General features: G+C 48.1%; 1 protein-coding gene across 5 annotated transcripts in view; it reads left to right on the top strand.

Moving 5' to 3' along the window:
• The window catches only part of osbpl1a (oxysterol binding protein-like 1A), a 255,127-nt gene that overhangs the window by 120,001 nt on the left and 109,104 nt on the right, over positions 1 to 26,022 (top strand). For all 5 annotated transcript variants that reach the window (XM_085992230.1, XM_085992229.1, XM_085992232.1 and 2 more), the window contains one exon: positions 18,310 to 18,472. In XM_085992230.1, the coding sequence (XP_085848356.1) occupies positions 18,310 to 18,472 (163 nt within the window). The remainder of the gene's footprint in view (positions 1 to 18,309; positions 18,473 to 26,022) is intronic.

The raw sequence follows: 26,022 nt of genomic DNA, 5'->3' as shown, positions 1-26,022 counted from the left end.
AAGGGATAGAAGGTTATGCTGATAGGGGGAGGAGGCTCTTGTGGAGGCTGGACCTGTTGGGCCGAATGGCCTGTTTCTGTGCTGCCCATTAACACAAAAAAAAAACAAATCCGATCAGCCTGGTTTGCTACTCGACGCTTGGCTCGCTTTTCCCCCTGAGATCTTGGAGAGTATGTATGGAGCTGCTATGCCATCTGTACTTCATGCGTCTCTCATGAGGGTACCTGTGGAATCTCCGGGGGAAAATGGGCGGATTTCATAAACATTTGGAATCGAACCTCTTTCGAGCACCTGAGAGTTATTACCATGTCGCTATCCACTTTCAAGGATGAGTGAGTTTATTATAAAGCAGCTGTTTGTGTTTAAATGGCTCAAGTCGGAGCATTGAAATGGCCCTAATCAAACTCAGAACTTGCATCCTATGTGGCTGTGACCATGGAACACACTCCCTCCTCGTCCTCCTTGAGTTCTACAAATGTAAGAAGTCACACAACACCAGGTTATAGTCCAACAGCTTTATTTGAAATCACATACATTTGTCCACCCCAGTCCAACTCCGGCATCTCCACTCCTTGAGTTCTGACATAGTCAACCTCCTGCAACGCCGCTCCTCCATTGTCCAGGTCAGTAGGACTGTCCTCGCTCGATTCCACAATTATTCAGTCGTAACCAGATTGTCTCCTGCCATGGTTCTCTCTTGTCCCCTGCACCGTCACCTGTCTTGATACTTTACCTATTCAATTAGGTAATGCACAACAATCCTTGCTTTTTATTCCCAGGTGAGAGAACAGGCAAAGGAGAAACACAAAGGAATCTGTTAACTAACAGAGATTTCTATTGACGCCGTCTCACGTCCTTATGACCTGTTAAATATACTGTAGATCACCGTCGAAGAAACCAAACAATACCGCCTGCAATGTGATGCGCTATCAATTACTCATAAAAGACTGAGAGTTAGAAGAGTAACTAAAGGCTTTTATTAACAACAGAATGGAGGTCTGCCTCGCGTGGTCGACCGGTCCATGATACTAAGGGCTGGGGAGCAGTCACCTTTATACTAGGACCTGTGGGAGGAGTCAGCCGAGGCATGTCCAGGCATGTACACAGTGGAATACAAACAGGACAAACAGGAATACAAACAGTGGTTTACCACACAATGCAACTACAATAGCTTTATTTAACTCATTTCTTTGATTGTTCCTGCTTCACTGTGCTTAAATGAGATGCTGTTTACTTGTTCTCGCATCAGTGCACCTAAAGGAGGTGCTAATGTGAGTAAGCACAGCTGTTTCTACCCAAAATAAACTGAGCGTTTAAAACACCATAACCAGTTTCAAATTGGCGTTAATGGTTTTCACTTTTCGGCTGATCTAAGCCACTGCCCGTTTTTAAACGGGGCGGGGGCTGGGGGCTGGTCTATGGCTCTCTGTAGCAAAGTACAGTTTGATGATCACCTCCTTGAGCTCAGCGTTGATATTTGTCTACGCTTCTGTGAAGCGCTTTGGGAAGTTTTCCTACATCAAAGGCAATATATAGATTGTCGGGTACGGTAGCATAGCGGTTAGATTACTGGACTAGTAATCCAGAGGCCTGGATTAATGATCCTGAGACATGAGTTCAAATCCCAGCTGGGGAATTTAAATTCAATTAAATAAATCTGGAATTAAAAAGCTAGTATCAGTAATGGTGACCATGAAACTACCGGATTGGCGTAAAAACCCATCCTTTTAGGGAAGGAAATCTGCCGCCCTTACCCGGTCTGGTCGATATGTGACTCCAGACCCACAGCAAATGGTTGTTCTTAACTGCCCTCTGAAATGGCTGAGCGAGTCACTCGGTTGTACCAAACTGCTAGGTTCAAGGCGGCGGTTCACCACCATCTTCTCGAGGGGCAATTAGAGATGGGCAATAAATACCGGCCTTTCCAGCAACGCCCATGAATTTAAAAAAAAAAGAAAGCTTTTTAAAAATAACTTGCTGTCGCCGCACTTGTCCATTTTCTGATTTTTATTCCGTTCTCCGTTATCTCAAACAGCTTTCTGTTTGAAGTTAATTCTTTTCATCTGAGTTACAAAAATCCATTCTGTCTTTAAGACCAAAAACTTCTGGGTAGAATTTCCATAGGAATTCCCTGACCTTCCGCTTCTCAAGACCCCCTCAGCGGAAGTGGCCGTTTATGCTGTTTTTCAGGGGTGTCCCCCAAACTTCCGGCAGGAGAACCCTGTGGAAATTACTGGTGTCAATCTTTAGTGTCAGTCTGGCTCAGTTTGTGTGTGTGTGTGTGGTTCTCGTTCTCTCTCTCTCGTTTTCTCGCGCTCTCGTTCTTTCTCTTCTCTCTTTATCTCTGTCTCTCTCTTTTGCGCGCACACATGCATATACACACACACTTACTGATTTTTATTTCAACTATTCCTCTTCTCTGACACGACTGGGCAGAATTTTGGGTGGAATGAAACTGGGGAGAAAGGCTGGGCTCTTTTCTCTTGAAAAGCGAAGGCTGAGGGGTGACCTAAAAGAGGTCTCTAAAATCATGAAAGGTTTTGATAGACACAGGGAGTGTTTCCACTTGTGGGGAAGAGTAAAACTAGAGGCCATCAATATAAGATAGTCACCAAAAAATCAAATGGGGAATTCAGAAGAAACTTCTTTACCCAGAGAGTGGTGAGAATGTGGAACTCGCTACCACAGGGAGTGGTTGAGGCGAATAGTATCGATGCATTTAAGGGGCGATTAGATAAGCAAATGAAGGAGAAGTGAATGGAGGTTTATGCTGATAGTTAGATGAGGAAAGATGGGAGGAGGCCCGAGTGGAGCATAAACACCGACATAGACTGGTTGGGCCGAATGGCTTGTTTCTGTGCTGTATATACTATGCCTACTTTATTATACATAGGGTTACAATCACCAAAATAATTGGATTGAAGAAGAGGTATAAGAGGAAATTGACAGATTCTCGACAACCAGTATCTCACTTTCTCGAACTCATCTCTTCTCTCGCGCCCCCACAGTTTTTATTGCGTTGGACCCAACATGTAATCGTACTGATGGTTTGGGGTACGAGTCTCGAGTGTTTGTGCTGTAAGTCACTTTTACCTACTTGCATATGTGTGTTGAATTTAATCGATTCTCTTTGCAAGCCACTAGGTGGAGTTCATTTCATAGTAGGCTGTACAAGGACAGTACTGATAGTACAGTAGACTGTTGTAGCTAATGAGAAGAACTTCGGTTACATCTATAATCTACTACAATGTGTAAGATGTTTAAATTCACCCTTGTCCTTTAATCCGTCCAACAGTTTCCAAAGTTCAGACCCATTCAAACACAAGGCTTCGAGAATTAACTTTCTTTTTACTTAAAATCAGCAAGAGGTTACAAATAAGCTCACACAAAACTGTTGCATATAATACTCACGATTATATCTAAGCACACACAGGTTTATTCCTTTACTTTTAAGCTCAAACGATTATAAGCCAACACTAACACCAGCGAGTGGTCAGTTCGGCGATGGCTAGACGTACAACTTTAACTGGCAACTGACCATAGAAACATAGAAAAATAGGAGCAGGGGGAGGCCATTTGGCCCTTCGAGCCTGCACTGCTATTCAATATGATCATGGCTGATCCTCTATCTCAATACTCTTCCCATACCCCTTAATGCATTTTGGGTCTAGAAATCTATCTATCTCCTTCTTAAATATATTCAGTGACTTGGCCTCCACAGCCTTCTGTGGTAGAGAATTCCACAGGTTCACCACCCTCTGAGTGAAGAAATTTCTCCTCATCTCAGTCCTAAATGTCCTACCCAGTATCCTGAGACTGTGACCCCTCGTTCTAGACCCCCCAGCCAGGGGAAACCTCCACCCTGCAGCCAGTCTGTCTAGCCCTGTCAGAATTTTATACCTTTCAATGAGATCCCCTCTCATTCTTCTAAACTCTACTGAATACAGGCCTAGTCGACCCAATCTCTCATACGACAGTCCTCCCATCCCAGGAGTCAGTCTGGTGAACCTTCGCTGCACTCCCTCTGTGGCAATTATATTCTTTCTTAGACCAAGTTGCCTCCCCTGACTGCAGCCGCCCCGAGTGTCTTAAAACAGCATCTCTTATACCCAAAAAACCTGGGCAGGCTCCTCGGTGCGTATGTGTCGCAAACCGTGTGACAGATGGTCGGCGGTTGTTTTCCTCATCAGTGGGCCCCAAAGCCCTTCACACCACTTGCCTGAAGATGTTCCTGTCTTTGTAACGCCCAACCGTTCGTTCCTGCGCCGGGTCTGTTGCTCCCTTATCTGATTAACAGCTTTCGTACAAAGTTCCCACAGGAACCAACCACTCAGCCTCTCGAAGCATGCTGGTATATTAAATTTGGTCAACTTTTTAAGTTTGGTCCAAGTTATAGCAAATTCTTGGAGCAAATGGCTTATTCTTACAAATGTTAAAAAATTATTAGCCACAAAATGAAGCCATTTCAATTTTGGAAAGTATTGTTTTACAATCGAATTCTGAATTCCTAAAAATTGGGAAGTTGTGAAATTGAGTTCAGTAAAGCGTAATTTGCGGACGATCCGCAGAAACATTACCGTGAAAGCTTCGGGATTGTTTAAAAAAAAAATCTTCACTAATGTCCTACAGGGAAGGGAGCCGACCAATTTTCCCTGTAATTTTTTTTGGCCTGCGCAGCTCCTTTAACGGGCAGCGCAGCCCATTCAAAATTCCCCACATGCGTGATTTAAAAAAAAAAAAAAAAATTAAAAAGGCGGCTCACTGGCTGCGCGGGACCCCTGGAAATCTTGGAGCTGGCAAGGTCAAGGAAAACTCCTGCTCATCAATTACAGCTCTGTCCCTTTCAACTGATGAATCAGGGCTCCTCTGTACTGAACCTCCCTGGGAGGAAGCTCCGAGGGCAGCAAGGACTCACAGTGGGTGGGGACACCTCAATGTCCACCACCAAGAGTGACTTGATGGTACCACTGGCAGACACCTGAAAGACCTTCTGACGAAAGGTCATCGACCTGAAACGTTAACCCTATTCCTCTCTCCACAGGTGCTGCTGAGTATTTCCAGCATTTTCTGTTTATATTTCAGATTTCCAGCATCCGCAGTATATTGCCTTTGTAAGAAAGACCTTTTTTAGTTCTTTATTGTGTTGTCTCTTGTTACAGGTTGGGTGATTGGGCAAAAGCATGGCAGATGCAATATAACGTGCATAAATGTGAGGTTATCCACTTTGGTGGCAAAAACAGGAAGGCAGATTATTATCTGAATGGCAGTAGATTGGGAGAAGGGGAAGTGCAATGAGACCTTGGTGTCCTTGTGCACCAGTCGCTGAAGGTAAGCATGCAGGTGCAGCAGGCAGTTAATAGGCACATGGCATGTTGACCTTCGTAGCAAGAGGGTTTGAGTACAGGAACAAGGATGTCTTGCTGCAGTTGTATAGGGCCTTGGTGAGACCACACCTTGATAATTGTGTGCAGTTTTGATCGCCTTATCTGAGGAGGGATGTTCTTGCCATGGAGGGAGTTCAGCGAAGATTCACCAGGCTGATACCTGGGATGGCAGGAATGACGTATGAGGAGAGATTGGGTCGATTGGGCTTGTACTCGCTGGAGTTTAGAAGAATGAGAGGGGATCTCATTGAAACTTATAACATTCTGACAGGACTGGACAGACTAGATGCAGGAAGGATATTCCCGATGGTCGGGGAGTCCAGAACCAGGGGTCACAGCCTAAGGATAAGGGGTAGGCCATTTAGGACAGAGATGAGGAGGAATTTCTTCACCCAGAGAGTGGTGAACCTGTGGAATTCTCTACCACAGAAGGCAGTAGAGGCCAATACATTAAATATATTCAAGAAGGAGTTGGAAATATTTCTTAAGGCTAAAGGGATCAAGGGATATGGGGAGAAAGCAGGGACCGGGTACTGAATTTGGATGATCAGCCATGATCTCATTGAATGGCGGAGCAGGCTCGAGGGGCCGAATGGCCTACTCCTGCTCCTATCTTCTATGTTTCTATGTTACTGTGCCATCAGGTGGAGCAAATTGCACACCGCACTACAAGTTTCTCAGTAACTCTTCCTGCTGGTTCTGAAATTTATAGTTCTAATAGTTGGGACCCATTGAATTATTAAATGTTAGAAACAACCAATTGAGAGATCCACGTGTGACATCGATCCCAGGCGAAACACACACCTGTGTTCAAAAGCAAAATACTGCGGATGCTGGAAATCTGAAATATAAACAGAAAATGTTGGCAACACACAGCAGGTCAGGCAGCATCTGTGGCGAGAGAAACAGAGCTAACGTTTCGGGTCGGTGACCTTTCGTCAGAACCTCTTGCTCAGCCCCAATATTTATTGGCCATAACCGGTTCTATCTGTTGCTGATTTTTAACAAATGTTGCCTGCATCAAATAGTGCTGATCACATATCGTTCTGAAAGATGCTCCCAGTGCTGGCCTCTGCTGATTTTGAATGTTTCACTGTACTCTTAGCTTGGAGTCATAGAACAGTTTAAAGCTATTGCACAGCAAAGGGCCGTTTGGCAAATCAAATCTGCGCCGGCGTTTTCCTCCACTGCCATCTAATTCCACTCTCCTTGCTCGCTCCCGCTACCTCCTTTAATATTTTTGAAGCGTCTAATCTAATTAACCTTTTTTTAAGGACTCTGTTTCAAAAACGTTTGTCACAGAGAATTCTAAAGGTCAATCATCCTCTGTGTAAAGAAATGTTTTCTAACTTCCCTTTAATTCTTCTTGTGGTTATTATCTCTGTGCCTGCTAGTTACTGTCTTGCCAACCAGTGGAAACTAGCTACAGAGCGGTGCCTACATTTCAAAAATAATTAATTGGTTGAGAAGCACTTTCTGTGAAAGATGTTCTATAAATGCAAGTTCTTTGCTCATCGCTAATCGTCTTCTTGCAATCGTTCATAATCTTGAGGACCAACCCTTAACCTTCTCCAATTCAGTGTTTAAAAAACCCTAATTTCGTCAGAATGATGACCTTTGATACCTTGTAACCTGTAAGGGTAAACCGGGAGAGCTTCTTCTCACCGAGACGGACCCTCTGATATAAAGGGTCGACGTCTGTCTTATTCCCAATCAATCACTCGGAGTCCGGAGGTTCGTTCAGTATAGCAACTTTATTTACAAGTTGACAGGGGAGACACTCATCTGGGACAAATGCTCTCCGATCGCTAAGATCCCCTGCCTTATATACAGTTTTTTGTTCTAAGTCGTGGCTTGCATCATACAGTTGATTTCGGGTGCAAATTCTTGTGACCCGTGTGCACATTTTGACTGTTACATAGTCCTGTGACCCCAAATGTTATCTTTACCACATTCCTCAATTGGTAGCTAACGGTTTGTGCACATTATTCAAGTAGCAACTGACAGTTTGACCATTTGACCACATTATTCAAGTAGTAGCTGACGGTTTGTGCACATTATTCAAGTAGCAACTGACAGTTTGACCATTTGACCACATTATGCAAGTAGTAGCTGACGGTTTGTGCACATTATTCAGGTAGCAACTGACAGTTTGACCATTTGACCACATTCCACCATACTTCCCTATGGGACATGTACATTGGATATATGCTCGGTTCCTCAATTCCCTTATTTTAGCCCTTTTAACTCTCATAACCAATGTTCCCTGTACTTTGCCGCACAGGCCATTCAAAATACAGCTGCGCGGGATCCCTGAAGCGCTGCGAGGCTGCGCAGCTTAAAGGGGACAATTGCTCCAGACATTCTAGAAGGATATGGTGCACCTTTTCCATCGTTTTTGTATCATCCCTCGGGGGGTGTTACCAACTAAACGATACTCCAACTGCAACCTAACTGAGGCCTGTAGATTAGCTTCTTGTTTCTGTAATGGTTCAAAACCAGGATCTGTTTGCCTTTTAATGGCGTTATCTACTATGCACCAGGCATCACAACCATATGAGGTTATTATTCACTTTGTAGGAAGAATAGAAAAACTATATTTTTTAAATGGTGAGAAACTTTCTGTGTTCAGAGAGATTTGGGTGTCCTTGTGCAAGAAACACAGAAAGCTAGCGTGCAGGTACAGAAAGCAATAAGGAAGGCAAATGGCATGTTGGCCTTTATTGCAAGGGGGTTGGGGTATAAGAGTAAGGAAGTCTTGCTACAGTTGTACAGGGCCTTGGTGAGACCACACCCGGAGTACCGTGCACAGTTTTGGTCTCCTTATCTAAGGAAGGATATACTTGCCTTGGAGGCGGTGCAACGAAGGTTCACTAGATTGATTCCTGGGATGAGAGGACTGTCCTATGAGGAGAGATTGAGTAGAATGGGCCGATACTCTCTGGAGTTTAGAAGAATGAGAGGTGATCTCATTGAAACATGTAAGATTCTGACGGGGATTGATGGGGTAGATGCTGAGGGGTTGTTTCCCCCTGGCTGGAGAGTCTAGAACCAGGAGGCATAGTCTCAGGATAAGGGGTCGGTCATTTAAGACTGAGATGAGGAGGAATTTCTTTACTCAGGGTGGTGAATCTTTGGAATTCTCTACCCCAGAGGGCTGTGGATGCTGAGTTGTTGAGTATATTCAAGGCTGAGATCGATAGATTCTTGGACTCTAAGGGACATCGGGAGGGAAAGTGGAGTTGAGGTCGATGATCAGCCATCATATTGAATGGCGAGCAGGCTCGAGGGGCCGTATGGCCGACTCCTGCTCCTATTTCTTATGTTCTTATGGGACAGGCTGGATGGACCAGTAGATCTTTTCCTGTCCTTCATTTTTCATATGTTTATGTGTATTTGTACTGTAACCATTCAATAACCTGTGTATACACAGGTCACTCTGCTCCTCTACTTAATTAAAAATCTTCCCATTTAAGCTGTTACTTAATTTCCCTGTTCTTATTTCTAAAATGCCTTACTTAATATTTTCTGACATTGAACTGTTTCTGCCACCCATCTGCCTAACCTGCTTTAACCCATCTATGTCCTTTTGCAGTCAAGTGCTCAATAATTTTATCCAGTATTATGGACAGTAATAATTATTTCAAAATTAAATGCCCAGTATTCGCTGTTACTGACCCCCCCAGGGGTGGTGGCAGTGGCTGTCCCCGTGATCGTGAAGGCTGGACTATTTCAGGCCATCATAATCCACACTCGCTGCCCGTGCCAGCAACTTGTTCCGGAGGTTGACGATTCCGCAAAGAAAGAAGCAGCTCCTGGCATCTGACCCAGTTCTATGCTTACACTACTTGTACTCATGTTCCCTGGTCTTCCCGTAGCCTTTAGACCAAATCTGAACGTTTCCATGTAATCCTCAATCAAGTTGCCTCGAAGCCTACGCTTTTCTGGAGTAAAAATCTTCAGCGCTCCCATCCTATTGTAACGGGGGGCCTTTAAACTAGATATCAATCCACTGGTCCTCCTCCTAAAACCTTTTCCATTGCCTCTATCACCCGCCACGACAGGGGAGCAAAAGGGGGCCACAGTAGTCTACATAGGGCCTAACCGTTGTCTTGTACAGAAACAGTATAGTGTTTCTTTTGTATTTAGGGTGAGGACTGCAATAGGCTCACACTAGTCGTGGACCATTAAAGATTATAAACCTCGGGTCCTTCTGTCGCTCAGCAGCCTTGAGCAAGTAATGTTTCTTGGTAATGTCCCTACCCATGTGTATTAGACTACATTTATCCATATTGAAAGGTATCTGCCAGGTGTGGGCCCATCCCTCCATCACATCTAGGCCGCCTTATAATCTTCTATTCCCATCTAAATCCTTACAGCCGCCCGTACCTTTGCATCATCTGCAAACGTGATCGGTTTCCCCGACGGTTTCATCCAGATCATGCAGGGCGTTGGGGAAAGAGCAGGGGGCGTGGGACTAATTGGAGAGTTCTTTCAAGGAGTCAGCGCAGGCTCACTGGGCCGACTGGCCCTTTTCTATGCTGTATGATTCTATAAAGATGAAGTGCAGCGGTAGTAACACTAATCTGAACCAGCCACACACATACTGTGGCTACAAGAGCAGGTCAGAGGCTGGGTATTCTGCAGTGAGTGTCTCACCTCCTGACTCCCCAAAGCCTTTCCACCATCTACAAGGCACAAGTAAGGAGTGTATGATGGAATACTCTCCACTTGCCTAGATGGGTGCAGCTCCAACACCATCCAGGAAAAAGTAGTTGGTTTGATCGGCACCCCATCCACCACTTTAAACATTCACTCCCTCCACCACCGGCGCACTGTGGCTACAGTGTGTGCCATCTACAAGATGCACTGCAGCAACTCACCAAGGCTTCTTCGGCAGCACCTCCCAAACCCGCGACCTCTATTGGGTAGAAGGGCAAGGGCAGCAGGCGCATGGGAACACCACCACCCCCAAGTCACACACCATGCTGACTTGGAAAATGTTGGTATGCAGAGGGATTTGGGTGTCTTTGTACACGAATCACAGAAAGTTAACATGCAGCTATAGCAAGAAATTAGGAAGGCAAATGATATGTTTGCCTTTAATGTAAGGAGGTTGGTGTATAAGAGTAAGGAAGTCTTGCTGCAATTATATAGGGCTTTGGTGAGACCACACCTGGACTACTATGCACAGTTTTGGTCTGGTTGCCTAAGGAAGGATATACTTGCCTTGGAGGCGGTGCAACAAAGGTTCACAAGATTGATTCCTGGGATGGGCGGGTTGTCCTATGAGGAGAGATTGTGTAGATTGGGCCGATACTCTTTGGAGTTTAGAAGAATGAGAGGTGATCTCATTGAAACATACAAGATTCTTCGAGGGCTTAACAGGGTAGATGCTGAGAGGATGTTTCCCCCTGGCTGGAGAGTCTAGAACTAGGGGTCATAGTCTCAGGATAAGGGGTCGGCCATTTAGGACTGAGATGAGAAATTTCTTCACTCAGGATTGTAAATCTTTGGAATTCTCTAACCCAGAGGGCTGTGGAGGCTCAGTCTTTTGAGTATATTCAAGGCTGAGATCGATAGATTTTTGGACTCTAGGGGAATCTAGGGAATACGGGGATCGGGCAGGAAAGTGGAGTTGCGGTAGAAGATCAGCCATGATCTTATTGAATGGCGGAGCAGGCTCGAGGGGCTGTATGGCCGACTCCTCCTATTTATTATGTTTTTGTATGTCACTGTTCCTTCAATGTCGCTGGGTCGACATCCTGGAACTCCTTACTTAACAGCACTGTGGGAGCACCTTCACCGCACGGACTGCAGCGGTTCAAGAAGGCGGCTCCCCACCACCTTCTCAAGGGCAATTAGTGATGGGTAATAAATGTTGGCCTTGCCAGCGATGCCCACATCCCGTGAATGAATAAATAGTTTTTTTAAATCCTTGTCGGACTCCACAAGTAATGAGGCCCCACGCAGAAAGACTATCATTGGTAACTACCTTCTGTCTGAAAATGCAACCAGTTTCTTACCCACCTAAGATGTCTGCTAATTCCACTGGCCTCCACCTTACCTGCTAGCCTATTGTCAAAGGCTTTTTGGAAATCAAGATGCACAATGTTTCTCTGAGCTATCTGTATCTGCCAACCTCGTGACTGCCTCAAAAAAAATTTAAACTGATTGGTGAGACAGATGATCGGAACAGGAGGAGGCCATTTAGCCCCTCGAACCTGTTCCGCCATTCAATGAGATCAGGGCTGATCTGCGACCTAACTCCATACACCTGTCTTTGACCCATATCCCATAACACCTTTGGTTAACAAAATTGACCCAGCATCAACTGCTGTTTGCGGAAGAGAGTTCCAAACTTCTACCACCCTTTGTGTGTAGAAGTGTTTCCTAATTTCACTCCTGAAAGGCCTGGCCCTGATTTTTTAGACTCTGCCCCCTAGTCCTAGACTCCCCAACCAGCAGAAATAGTTTCTCTCTCTCTCTCTCTCTCTCTCTACCCCCATCAGTTCCCCTTATTGATATTCTGATTATCCTTACATATTTGGATTTATTATTCCGTCAGGGTCTATTGCCTAGTGCGTAAGCTGCTGCAATGGCTGCCAATCATCTCCCTCTAGTAAGGAATTCAGTTGAAGAGCTGTGAATGGCATTTGTGCTCAGGAATGGCACCTGCAAAATGAAACCAGTGAGTAATGCCAACCTAGAAACTGAATCTTGGATTACAGACACTCGTTTAATTTCTTGGGAAATGACTATATTGATAGAACCAAAAGCATTGACCATTGTGACAATTTAATTTGGTGGTCATTCGTGATTCATTGAAATTGTTGTACTCTATGTTGAGTCCGGAAGGCTGGAAAGTGCCTAATCGAAAGATGAGGTGCTGTTCCTCGAGCTTACGTTGAGCTTCATTGGAACAGTGTAGGGGGCCGAGGTTATGTGGAGAGAGGTTCATTCTGCTCGTGTTATGACTGCATCATGGGTTTCTTTTAATTATTACCTGCCGCTGCCTTGCAGGTAATGTGCATCATTTTACACCTTTTATGAAGCCTAATGGGACTTGGTACTTCTCCGTTCAAAGCTGGCCTCCCCTTTCTTCAGATCATAACCTCGGCCCCTATTACACATTTTTTCTTGTAATTTTTCCACTCCTTTTCCCCCCCACCCCCCTTTCCTTTTGTTTCTCTCTCACACCTGGCAGCTATCTCTTGCCCTGCCAGTACACTTTACACCTAATCTCAGCCTATTACCATCACATCTAGCTCTTTTACTTTTGTCTCTTTCACTTCTTTTGTCCGATCGCAGCCCTGCCTTCGATCTGTTTTCTTTTCTTTCCAGTTTTGAAGAAGGGTTCGACCCGAAACGTCAACTCAAATTTCTCTCCACGGATGTTGCCTGACCTGCTGAGTTTTTCCAGCATTTTCTGTTATTTCGGATTTCCAACATCTGCAGTATTTTGCTATCGTCTTTCTTTATTTCATCTTGGCTGCCTTTGTCTCTGGGGTGTTGTGGTGATTATTCTTGTTTTATAAGAAGCATTGTAATTGGTTGCCTGTTTTCCTGCCTTGAGATATATGCTGTAAACTTAATGGTCAGTTGATTCCATGTGACCTGTGGTGGCCATCTTAAATTCAGTTCTCTACAGCTTGGTTGAGACTGGGTGCTCAACATGTACTTGCTGGTTTTTTAAGGTTAATAAAGCCCAGCTTTTGAAAGGCAATCTACTCTTTATTTCAATTTATTAACCTTTTGCTATAATGGAACGATATCTTCGACCGGAACGATTTAATGCTGACCCTAATTCTGCAGGAGTGGATGATCAATGGAAACATTGGTATCGTACATTTAAAAACTTTTTGGGTGTGTTGGATCAGCAATCTCTAAATAAGTTGGATATACTAATCAACTACATTGCTCCGGATGTGTATAAGTATATTTTGGACTGTGAAACTTATGAATTGGCTATTGCTACGTTGGAATTTTTTTTTGTTAAACCCAAAAATGAGGTATTTGCACGCCACCTTTTATCTGCCCGTAGGCAGCAGGCGGGAGAATCCTTGGATGCTTATTTACAAGCACTCCGGCGCCTTGGTGCTAACTGTAATTATAAGGCCGTGTCTGCAGAAGAACATAAGGAAGAGTCGGTACGGGATGCATTTATTAATGGATTACTGTCTAGATCAATTCGTCAGCGGTTATTAGAAAATAAGACCTTGGATCTTAGTGCTTTTGAGCAAGCCTTTACATTGGATTTGGCTCAGAGAAGTTCGGATTCTTATGCTCTTTTTGATCGGCCTGCGACCGTGGTTTCTGCAGTTCCGGATGAGAGGGAGCTACGTGGATTTAATAGGAGTGGTTTACCAGATTCCGAAACAGTTTCTACTTCGGCAGCTGTTGCCTCTAGGATTCAGAAGTGTTATTTTTGCGGGAACGCCCGGCACCCCCGTCTGAAGTGCTCTGCCCGGGAGGCTGTGTGTAGTAAATGCGGCAAGGGAGGTCATTATGCACGTGTTTGCAAATCGGTTGCCTCCTCTGCGACCATTCAGCCTTTAGATAGGGCGTTTATTGCATCAGTTTCTGCCGCCTTTTCCCATGGCCTAAACAAAGCTATAGTTATGGCCCAAGTTAATGGGTTAGAAGTGAAGGCCCTTATAGATACGGGCAGTACTGAGAGCTTTATAAGTCTTCAGTTTGTGAGGGAGAAGCGTTTGAAAATTTCGCCTGTTTCTTATCAGGTGTGTATGGCTCAGACGACTCTCACCTCCACAAGTAGCTGGTTGTTGCCTTGTGAAATTAATTCTCCTAGGTAATACGTATACTGATATACGCCTATCTGTTCTGCCTAATCTCTGTACGGACATTTTAATTGGTCATGATGTGCTTCAATTACATGAGTCTCTCAGTCTTTCTTTCGGAGGAACCAAGCCACCTTTGTCTATTTGTGGATTAACTTCTTTATTTATTTCTCCATTATCACTTTTTTCCAATTTGATGCCGGACTGTAAGCCAATTGCTACCAAGTCAAGAAGGTATAGCAGTCAGGATAAAGAATTTATTAATTCTGAAGTTCAACGTCTTTTATCGGAAGGAATCATTGAACCTAGTTTTTCGCCCTGGCGGGCACAGGTAGTTGTCACCACTAATGAGAGACATAAGCGAATGGTGATAGACTACTCTCAAACTATTAACAGGTATACTAAATTAGATACGTACCCCCTGCCTAAGATTGATGAGCTTATCAATAAAGTATCTCAATATAAGGTTTTTAGCACTATTGACCTAAAGAGTGCTTATCATCAGATTCCTATCGTTAAGAGGGACAAACCATATACGGCCTTTGAAGCTGGCGGAAAGCTGTACCAGTTTTGCCGAGTACCATTCGGTGTTACTAACGGTGTCGCCTGTTTTCAACGGGCAATGGATGCTTTTATAAGTGAAAACTCTCTCTCTGACACCTTCTCGTATTTAGATGACATCACGGTGTGTGGCAAATCAAGGGTGGAGCATGATTTTAATCTAGAAAGATTCCTTCAAGTTGCAGAAAAAGTTGGCTTAACTTTCAATAAAGAGAAGTGTATCTTTTCGACTACCGAGGTAAATTTACTGGGGTATATTATCTCGGGAAACAAGATTAAACCAGATCCAGAACGGTTGCGACCACTGATTGATTTACCTTGCCCTACTAATTCTAAGGCCTTGCAACGAGTTGTTGGACTGTTTTCTTATTATTCTAATTGGATTGCAAACTTCTCGCAGAAGATCCGGCCCCTTATTCGGGTTACGACATATCCTCTATCATGGGAGGCCAGGATGTGTTTTGATAATCTTAAAAAGGATATCCTTGGAGCAGTTGTGCATTCTATTGATGAGCAGGTTCCTTTTGTGATTGAGACAGACGCTTCTGATTTTGCAATTGGGGCTACACTGAACCAAAATGGAAGACCTGTGGCCTTTTTCTCACGTACTCTGAGCAATAGTGAGCAGAGACATTCATCAATAGAGAAAGAGGCGTACGCAATAGTAGAAGCACTGCGTAAATGGAGACATTATTTATCTGGGCGACATTTTACGTTAGTAACTGACCAAAAATCTGTGTCCTTCATGTTTGATGTCAAACATTTCGGAAAGATTAAGAATGATAAAATAATGAGGTGGAGGATCGAGTTGGCGTGCTACCATTTCGATATAGTCTATCGTCCGGGGAAGGATAATGTTGCCGCTGATGCGCTGTCGAGGGCTTATTGTTCTGTGCTTCACGGAGATACGCTTATTAATCTTCATAATGCCTTGTGCCATCCTGGTGTTACGAGGATGATACACTTCGTACGCAGTAAGAATTTGCCCTTTTCAGTTGAAGACGTCAAGCGGATGACTTCGTCATGCTCTGTCTGTGCCCGGTGTAAACCGAATTTCTTTAAGCCTCAACGAGCTCATCTTATAAAGGCTACTTCTCCCTTTGAACGCCTGAGCGTTGATTTTAAGGGGCCTCTTCCTTCAACGACTCAGAATCGATATATATTTACTGTTGTGGATGAGTTTTCAAGGTTCCCTTTTGCTTTTCCTTGTGCAGATGTATCAGCTGCTACAGTTATTAAATGTCTGACTCAACTTTTTGTCATCTTTGGGATGCCTGCGTATATCCATTCGGATCAGGGAAGTTCTTTTATGTCTTCCCAGTTGAAGGAATACCTCCAGAGTCGGGGAATTTCTACTAGCAGAACTACCCCGTATAATCCCCAGGGTAATGGACAGTGCAAACGATACAATGGGGTGATCTGGAAGGCAGTTATGTTGGCTTTGACATCCCGGAACCTTAAGAATACACAGTGGGAAATGGTACTGCCTGATGCCCTGCATTCCATTAGATCATTGCTTTCAACGGCTACTAATGTGACCCCCCATGAAAGGCTCTTCAACTATCCGCGGAGATCCACTACGGGATATTCGGTACCTTCATGGCTTACTATGCAGGGACCTGTGCTGCTCCGACGCCATGTTAGACTGTCAAAGTATGATCCTTTAGTGGAGGAGGTGGAGCTATTGGAGGCAAATTCCCAATATGCTCACATTCGATTCCAAGATGGGAAAGAAAGTACGGTTTCAGTTAAAGACTTCGCTCCTTGTGGTGGCCAGCCCTCTCCTGAGGACATTAACAATAGCCATAATTCAGATAATGTTGATGTCGTCACAGATACTACGAACATTTCCAATCCTATTGCAGACACTTATAATTCTCTTAGTCTGCCCCCGATGGATGTTCATGACCCTCCCAGTCTACCTTCTAATGGGACTTCCAATCCGGAAACCGTCGATAATTGGGATATTGATAGCCTCCCTGCAGAAGATATTTCTGTGTCTCCTGGTGTGGGAGGGCAAGGAACTCCACCAAGGCTAAGAAGGTTGACACGAACAAGATATCCGATCGACCGATTAAAAATGGACTTTTAAAATAATTAATAATTTAATAGTAAAATTTAAAAATTGTTGAAGGCATTATACATGTATTGCTCTAGTCATAAATAACTAATTGTAAACTGTAAAGGCTACCTAGGTTGAAGTATATTTTAAAAGGAGGGGTGAATGTGGTGATTATTCTTGTTTTATAAGAAGCATTGTAATTGGTTGCCTGTTTTCCTGCCTTGAGATATATCACAGAAACCCCACAGTGCAGATAGAGGCCGTTTCGGCCCATCGAGCTTGCACCGACACATATCCCACCCGATCCCCGTAACCCCTACACCAACACATATCCCACCCTATCCCCGTAACCCCACGTATTTAATCCCCCTAACACTAAGGGTCAATTTATCATAGCCAATCAACCTAACCCGCACATCTTTGGACTGTGGGAGGAAACCGGAGCACCCGGAGAAAACCCACGCAAACACGGGGAGAATGTGCAAACTCCACACAGACAGTCACCCGAGGCTGGATTCGAACCTGGGTCCCTGGCGCTGTGAGGCAACAGTGCTAACCACTATGCCACCGTGCTGTAAACTTATTGGTCAGTTGATTCCATGTGACCTGTGGTGGCCATCTTAAATTCAGTTCTCTACAGCTTGGTTGAGACTGGGTGCTCAACATGTACTTGCTGGTTTTTTAAGGTTAATAAAGCCTAGCTTTTGAAAGGCAATCTACTCTTTATTTCAGGTGTGTTGTGCGATTGATGACTTGTCTGCAGTGGGGGCTGCGATTACACCACTTTGCTGGTAGGGGGAGGCCAATAATGAAATTTTAGTTGACCTGGACTCTGATTTTTTTATTTGGGGTATTAGCTAGCTCACTGAACCTATGGGTTTCTTTCTTTATGAAAGTTGAGCCTGTGAAGATTGCATATCATGGTTAGACATAGAATTTATTTTCCTATTTGTGGCACCAAACTCATGGATTGGTTCCCTGTTGATTTGACTCGCCATCCTTTGAATGTGGAAGTTTAAAATATGTTCAATTCATTGTCTCTCTCTCGCTCTTTCTCTTCTCGCTCTTTATTTCGCTTGCTTTTCTTCCCCTCGCTCTCTTGTATTAATACAGCACAGAAGGAGGCCATTCAGCCCATCATGCCTGTGTTGGTTCTTTGGTAGAGCTAACCAATTAGTCCCACTCCTCAGAGCCCTGTAAATTTTTTCCCCTCAATTATTTCTCCAATTCCCTTTTGAAAGTTACTATTGAATCTGCTTCCACCGCCCTTTCAGGCAGCGCATTCCAGATCACAACAACTCGCTGCGTAAAAAATGTTTGCTCATGTCCCCCTCTGGTCCTGTTGCCAATCTCCGTCAATCTCCCCTCTCTCCTCCTCTCTTTCTTTTCTCCTCTCTGCCTGTCTCTTTCTTTCTCTCCATCTCTCCTCCTTCCCTCTCTCCACCATTGTGCGCTCTCTTCCCCCCCGCTCTCATTTTCTCTCTCTCCCTTCTCTCCCCAGGTGCGCAATCTGCGATTAGAGCAGGAACAAGAGAAAAACAAGATCCTTTCAGAAGCTCTACAGACTCTGGCCTGTGAACACCATGAACTTGAGCAATCGTTAGTCAAAGGGTCCCCGCCCCAGAGTGTGCTGAGTGATGATGAGTTCTACGATGCTCTTTCAGGTGAGTGAGTAAAGGATTTGTTGTAGTCAGCGATGTCATTGGATTTACAAGTAAAACGGACGAAAAATATCTGCTTAAGTGGAAACACCGATTCCATTATGTAATTGCACATGAGACATGCTCTATTATATGTAATATTTTTCATAGAATCATAGACGCTTGCAGCACAGAAGGAGGCCATTCTGCCCATCGTGTGTGTACTGGCTCTAAAAGAGCGCTCCAGCCTAATCCCACTGTCCAGCTCTTGGTCCGTAGCCCTGGAGGTTACGGCACTTCAGGTGCATATCCAAGTACTTTTTAAATGTGATGAGGGTTTCTGCCTCTCCCACCCTTTCAGGCAGTGAGTTCCAGACCCCCACCACCCTCTGGGTGAAAAAAGTTCTCCTCAACTCCCCTCTAATCCTTCTACCAATTACTTTAAATCTGTGCCCCTGGTTATTGACCTCTCTGCTAAGGGAAGTAGGTCCTTCCTATCCACTCTATCTAGACCCCTCATAATTTTATACACCACAATTAAATCTCCCCTCAGTAAGTAAAGAGGTTGTTCACTCCCAATTCAATGAGGAGAGATGGCTGTCCTATGAGAACTCGGAAGAAGAAGAGTACTTGGCTCACAAAACGGCAGACCATAAGCCGTATTATGGACACTGCCCCCTCCATTCAATCACACGAGGGAAAATTCTCTTAAGTGCCCCCTCCAGCAGTAATCACATAAACCTCCAGCATATTTTTAAATTGCCCCAAGACCCCTTCTCCATTCTGGCTTACTGCCTTCCACAAACCATTTTCTTCTGAGGCCAGTTGAATGTGTCTCTTGTATCCTGTGTAGTCTTTGATCACCTCAGTCTGTACCTATCCCTATAGCCTCCAATCCTATTTTCAATGGGATATTTGTCCAGCTTCTTTGTGCATAAGTTAAGCAACATGGACTGAAATATTTTTGTACCTACCCATTGTTCTGGGAGGAACTAAATCTCTAGGTTTACTTAAGACGTGCTGATTTTGAAATCCTTGGGATCTCTTAATATCTCAGTTTTGCTTTTGCATGGCTGTCGAGTGAGTAAAAGGAACACAATTGGACAACCTGACACTGATGTGCGCACCACATTTTGCTGTACACAGAAACATAAGGAAAGTCAGGGATGAGATAAACACTCTGCGTAATCGCGCCGTCCTTTTTTATCTAATCTTCAAATCCTAATCCTATTTCTGCAGCATCACCCACTTGTACACTTATTTCATCCCACTGCCATCAAACCCTTGCACATTCCTTCATTCTCTGCAAACTTGACTTCTCCAATCCCATGCCCCACTGTCGTCCTCTGCTATCACATCTAACCTTTGTAACCCTCCACTCTGGCTGACACTCCACTGCACACACCTCTCCGCCGCCCCCCCCCCCCCCCCCCCCACCCCCAACCTTGCTACCTCGCTTCTCGCCTTCAGACCCTCCTCCCAAACTACATCTTGATCATGCTTTCAGTTACCTCCGCTAATTCTTCTCCTGCCTTGCGCCCGCCCATTCTGCTGCTGTGAAGTACCTTACGACGTTTCACTATATTAAAGGTTGCTGCATAAATTCAAGCATGATTCACATCTTTAAAAGTAGGAGGACCAAGTTGATAAAATAATTTTTTTAAGAACCTAGGAATCCTAGATTTTGCAAGTAAGCACGTCAGGTTATTGGATTTTTTGACCATTTTTTCCACAGAGAGGATTTGGAAAGAGTCAGTTTTGACGTTGCACTTTTAAAAGCACGGTGTATTCGGGCACATTTTTAAAGACCGCATCGTGGGGGTGGGAGTGGGAGGAGGGGTTGAAAAATTGGGGCATGAGTGAGTTGAGCCAGCACTGGAACAGTTACTGTGGCTGATGTAAAATGGATGGTCTGTGTTCAGGTGAAGGCCGATTAACTAACTGGATTTAAAACCGTCTTAACAATGGTAAGGAAAGGTAATCTGTGGAAAAGCTCTGACCGGTGACGACAGAGTTGGTCTGTTCAAGCAGCTTTACGATATTCATAAATGGTTTGGAGAGTAATGTTCCCAATATTACAAAATATGCTGATGTTATCAAGCTATGTGGCTAGATGACATTTCAGGCGAAAAGCATTTGAAAAGATCTGGATCAATTGAGCAAATGGGCTAAGTAATGCCAAATGGATTTGAATGTAGACACAAATAGAAGGTAATGCACATTGGAACAGGAAAGAGCAAACGCAGTAAAAGGGGTGTACAGTGACTGCAGATAATCACTGGATTCCTTTCCTCTCCTCCATCTTGATCAAGGTGAAGTAGTTATCAATAAAGCACATCAAATGCAAGTGCTTTTGACTCAAATGACAAGTGTTACTCTAATCTTCAACAGCAACTTGCAATTATACATCGCCTTTAACATAGTAAAACGCCTCGAGGCGCTTCACGGGAGCGATTATCAACAAAATTTGACACCGAGCCACATAAGGAGATACTACAGCAGATGACCAAAAGCTTGGTCAAAGAGAGAGGTTTTAAGGAGCGCCTTTAAAGGAGGAGAGAGAGGCGGAGAGGGAATTCCAGAGCTCGGGGCCCAGGCAGCTGAAGACACGGCCGCCAATGGTGGAGTGATTAAAATCGGGATACTCCAGAGGCCAGAATTGGAGGAGTGCAGAGATCTTGGAGGGTTGTGGGGCTGGAGGAGGGTACAGAGATGGGGAGGGACCGAGGCCATGGAGGGATTTGAAAACGTGTATCGTTTACTGGTATAGTCACTTGGGATATTTTGATTTTGTTTTAAGTGGGGATTTGATCCAGGTCTTCAAAATGCTGAGGGTGTGGATAATGCATGAAATGAGTTAAATCCCAACACTTTTGTACAATTTCAATGTCATTATTTAGGGAGTCCAGGAAAGTAATTGATTATATATAATGGGAGGTTGTTGTGCTTCACTTGATCTCTTTCATTCCTTGTGCTGCTATTTTAGTTCAAGTGGTTATGCATTATTTAGCACAAATTCCACGTGAGGATAGTACTGTTTTAATGTGCGTCGCTTCTTGAAAATATGACATGCTAACAGTACAAAACGTGTATAGAGCAACTATGAAGATATAATACAGATGACCCTCCTTTACAGGTGTATATTAAATACGATCACTGGTTCTGAAAAATATTGGGAGGTGTAACTTGTCTAACTCAACAAAAATGCTTGTTTTTGCCATGGAGCTGTTGGTGGTAGTGCAGGGAAAAACAAAATGTCATCCAGCTCTAAGCAAAATGGTGTAGCCCACTCTCGCGGTCTTGCTCGCGCTCTCTCTCGCTTGCGCTCTCTCTCTCGCATGCGCGCTCTCTCTCTCTCTCGCTTGCGCTCGCTCTCTCGCTTGCGCTCTCTCGCTTGCGCTCTCTCGCTCTCTCTCTCTCTCGCTTGCGCTCTCTCGCTTGCGCTCTCTCTCGCTTGCGCTCTCTCTCGCTTGCGCTCTCTTTCGCTTGCGCTCTCTCTCGCTTGCGCTCTCTCTCTCGCTTGCGCTCTCTCTCTCTCGCTTGCGCGCTCTCTCTCGCTTGCGCTCTCTCTCGCTTGCGCTCTCTCTCTCTCGCTTGCGCTCTCTCTCGCTTGCGCTCTCTCTCTCGCTTGCGCTCTCTCTCGCTTGCGCTCTCTCTCTCGCGCTCTCTCTCTCTCGCTTGCGCTCTCTCTCTCGCTTGCGCTCTCTCTCGCTTGCGCTCTCGCGCTCTCTCTCGCTCGCGCTCTCTCTCGCTCGCGCTCTCTCGCTCGCGCGCTCTCGCTCGCGCTCTCTCTCTCGCTCGCGCTCTCTCTCTCGCTCGCGCTCTCTCTCGCTCGCGCTCTCTCGCTCGCGCTCTCGCGCTCTCTCGCGCTCTCTCTCTCGCGCTCTCTCGCTCGCGCTCTCTCTCGCTCGCGCTCTCTCTCGCTCGCGCTCTCTCTCGCTCGCGCTCTCTCTCTCGCTCGCGCTCTCTCTCGCTCGCGCTCTCTCTCGCTCGCGCGCTCTCTCGCTCGCGCTCGCGCTCTCTCGCTCGCGCTCGCGCTCTCTCTCGCTCGCGCTCTCTCTCGCTCGCGCTCTCTCTCGCTCGCGCTCTCTCTCTCGCTCGCGCTCTCTCTCTCGCGCTCGCTCGCGCTCTCTCGCTCGCGCTCTCTCTCGCTCGCGCTCTCTCTCTCGCGCTCTCTCTCTCGCGCTCTCTCTCTCGCGCTCTCTCTCTCGCGCTCTCTCTCGCGCTCTCTCTCGCGCTCTCTCGCTCGCGCTCTCTCTCGCTCGCGCTCTCTCTCTCGCTCGCGCTCTCTCGCTCGCGCTCTCTCTCTCTCGCTCGCGCTCTCTCTCTCTCGCTCGCGCTCTCTCTCTCTCGCTCGCGCTCTCTCTCTCTCGCTCGCGCTCTCTCTCGCTCGCGCTCTCTCTCGCTCGCGCTCTCTCTCGCTCGCGCTCTCTCTCGCTCGCGCTCTCTCTCGCTCGCGCTCTCTCGCTCGCTCTCGCTCGCTCGCTCTCTCTCGCTCGCGCTCTCTCTCTCGCTCGCGCTCTCTCTCTCGCTCGCGCTCTCTCTCTCGCTCGCGCTCTCTCTCTCGCTCGCGCTCTCTCTCGCTCGCGCGCTCTCTCTCGCTCGCGCTCTCTCTCTCGCTCGCGCGCTCTCTCTCGCTCGCGCTCTCTCTCTCGCTCGCGCTCTCTCGCTCGCGCTCTCTCTCGCTCGCTCGCGCTCTCGCTCGCGTTCTCTCTCGCTCGCGCTCTCTCTCTCGCTCGCGCTCTCTCTCTCGCTCGCGCTCTCTCTCTCGCTCGCGCTCTCTCTCTCGCTCGCGCTCTCTCTCTCGCGCTCTCTCTCGCTTGCGCTCTCTCTCTCGCTTGCGCTCTCTCTCTCGCTTGCGCTCTCTCTCTCGCTTGCGCGCTCTCTCTCACTTGCGCTCTCTCTCGCTTGCGCTCTCTCTCTCTCGCTTGCGCTCTCTCTCTCTCGCTTGCGCTCTCTCTCTCGCTTGCGCTCTCTCTCGCTTGCGCTCTCTCTCTCGCGCTCTCTCTCTCTCGCTTGCGCTCTCTCTCTCGCTTGCGCTCTCTCTCGCTCGCGCTCTCTCTCGCTCGCGCTCTCGCTCGCGCTCTCTCTCGCTCGCGCGCTCTCGCTCGCGCGCTCTCTCTCGCTCGCGCGCTCTCTCTCGCTCGCGCTCTCTCTCTCGCTCGCGCTCTCTCTCTCGCTCGCGCTCTCTCTCTCGCTCGCGCTCTCTCTCTCGCTCGCGCTCTCTCTCTCGCTCGCGCTCTCTCGCTCGCGCTCTCTCGCTCGCGCTCTCGCGCTCTCTCTCTCGCGCTCTCTCGCTCGCGCGCTCGCGCTCTCTCGCTCGCGCTCTCTCTCTCGCTCGCGCTCTCTCTCGCTCGCGCGCTCGCTCGCGCTCTCTCTCGCGCTCTCTCTCGCTCGCGCTCTCTCTCGCTCGCGCTCTCTCTCGCTCGCGCTCTCTCTCGCTCGCGCTCTCTCTCGCTCGCGCTCTCTCTCGCTCGCGCTCTCTCTCGCTCGCGCTCTCTCTCGCTCGCGCTCTCTCTCGCTCGCGCTCTCTCTCGCTCGCGCTCTCTCTCGCTCGCGCTCTCTCTCGCTCGCGCTCTCTCTCGCTCGCGCTCTCTCTCGCTCGCGCTCTCTCGCTCGCGCTCGCTCTCTCGCTCGCGCTCTCTCTCTCGCTCGCGCTCTCTCTCTCGCTCGCGCTCTCTCTCGCTCGCGCTCTCTCTCTCGCTCGCGCTCTCTCTCGCTCGCGCTCTCTCTCTCGCTCGCGCTCTCTCGCTCGCGCTCTCTCGCTCGCGCTCTCTCTCTCGCTCGCGCTCTCTCTCTCGCGCTCTCTCTCTCGCGCTCTCTCTCTCGCGCTCTCTCTCGCGCTCTCTCTCGCGCTCTCTCTCGCGCTCTCTCTCGCGCTCTCTCTCGCGCTCTCTCTCTCGCGCTCTCTCTCTCGCGCTCTCTCTCTCGCGCTCTCTCGCTCGCGCTCTCTCGCTCGCGCTCTCTCGCTCGCGCTCTCTCGCTCGCGCTCTCTCGCTCGCGCTCTCTCTCGCTCGCGCTCTCTCGCTCGCGCTCTCTCGCTCGCGCTCTCTCGCTCGCGCTCTCTCTCTCTCGCTCGCGCTCTCTCTCTCTCGCTCGCGCTCTCTCTCTCTCGCTCGCGCTCTCTCTCTCGCTCGCGCTCTCTCTCGCTCGCGCTCTCTCGCTCGCTCTCTCTCGCTCGCGCTCTCTCTCTCGCTCGCGCTCTCTCTCTCGCTCGCGCGCTCTCTCTCGCTCGCGCTCTCTCTCTCGCTCGCGCTCTCTCTCTCGCTCGCGCTCTCTCTCTCGCTCGCGCTCTCTCGCTCGCGCTCTCTCTCGCTCGCGCTCTCTCTCGCTCGCGCTCTCTCTCGCTCGCGCTCTCGCTCGCTCGCGCTCTCGCTCGCGTTCTCTCTCTCGCTCGCGCTCTCTCGCTCGCGCTCTCTCTCTCGCTCGCGCTCTCTCTCTCGCTCGCGCTCTCTCGCTCGCGCTCTCTCGCTCGCTCTCTCTCGCTCGCGCTCTCTCTCTCGCTCGCGCTCTCTCTCTCGCTCGCGCTCTCTCTCTCGCTCGCGCTCTCTCTCGCTCGCGCTCTCGCTCGCGCTCTCTCTCGCTCGCGCTCTCTCGCTCGCGCTCTCTCTCGCTCTCTCTCGCGCTCTCTCTCTCGCGCTCTCTCTCTCGCGCTCTCTCTCTCGCGCTCTCTCTCGCGCTCTCTCGCTCGCGCTCTCTCGCTCGCGCTCTCTCGCTCGCGCTCTCTCGCTCGCGCTCTCTCGCTCGCGCTCTCTCGCTCGCGCTCTCTCTCGCTCGCGCTCTCTCTCTCGCTCGCGCTCTCTCTCTCTCGCTCGCGCTCTCTCTCTCGCTCTCGCTCGCGCTCTCGCTCGCGCTCTCTCGCTCGCGCTCTCTCTCGCTCGCGCTCTCTCGCTCGCGCTCTCTCTCGCTCGCGCTCTCTCTCGCTCGCGCTCTCGCTCGCGCTCTCTCTCGCTCGCGCTCTCTCTCGCTCGCTCTCTCGCTCGCGCTCTCTCTCGCTCGCGCTCTCGCTCGCGCTCTCTCTCGCTCGCGCTCTCTCTCGCTCGCGCTCTCTCTCGCTCGCGCTCTCTCTCGCTCGCGCTCTCTCTCGCTCGCGCTCTCTCTCGCTCGCGCTCTCTCTCGCTCTCTCGCTCGCGCTCTCTCTCGCTCTCTCGCTCGCGCTCTCTCTCTCTCGCTCGCGCTCTCTCTCTCTCGCTCGCTCTCTCTCTCGCTCGCTCGCTCTCTCTCGCTCGCGCTCTCTCTCTCTCGCTCGCGCTCTCTCTCGCTCGCGCTCTCTCTCGCTCGCGCTCTCTCTCGCTCGCGCTCTCTCTCGCTCGCGCTCTCTCTCGCTCGCGCTCTCTCTCGCTCGCGCTCTCTCTCGCTCGCGCTCTCTCTCGCTCGCGCTCTCTCTCGCTCTCTCTCGCTCTCGCTCTCTCTCTCGCTCGCGCTCTCTCTCTCGCTCGCGCTCTCTCTCTCGCTCGCGCTCTCTCTCTCGCTCGCGCTCTCTCTCTCGCTCGCGCTCTCTCTCTCGCTCGCGCTCTCTCTCTCGCTCGCGCTCTCTCTCTCGCTCGCGCTCTCGCTCGCTCGCTCTCTCGCTC

This window comes from Somniosus microcephalus, chromosome 7, assembly GCF_052327205.1.
Source record: "Somniosus microcephalus isolate GS21.2 chromosome 7, FLI_Smic_1.0, whole genome shotgun sequence".
NCBI classification, from domain to species: domain Eukaryota; kingdom Metazoa; phylum Chordata; class Chondrichthyes; order Squaliformes; family Somniosidae; genus Somniosus; species Somniosus microcephalus.
Note: the sequence above shows the minus strand (reverse complement) of the source record. Positions and strands in the feature narration are given on the sequence as shown.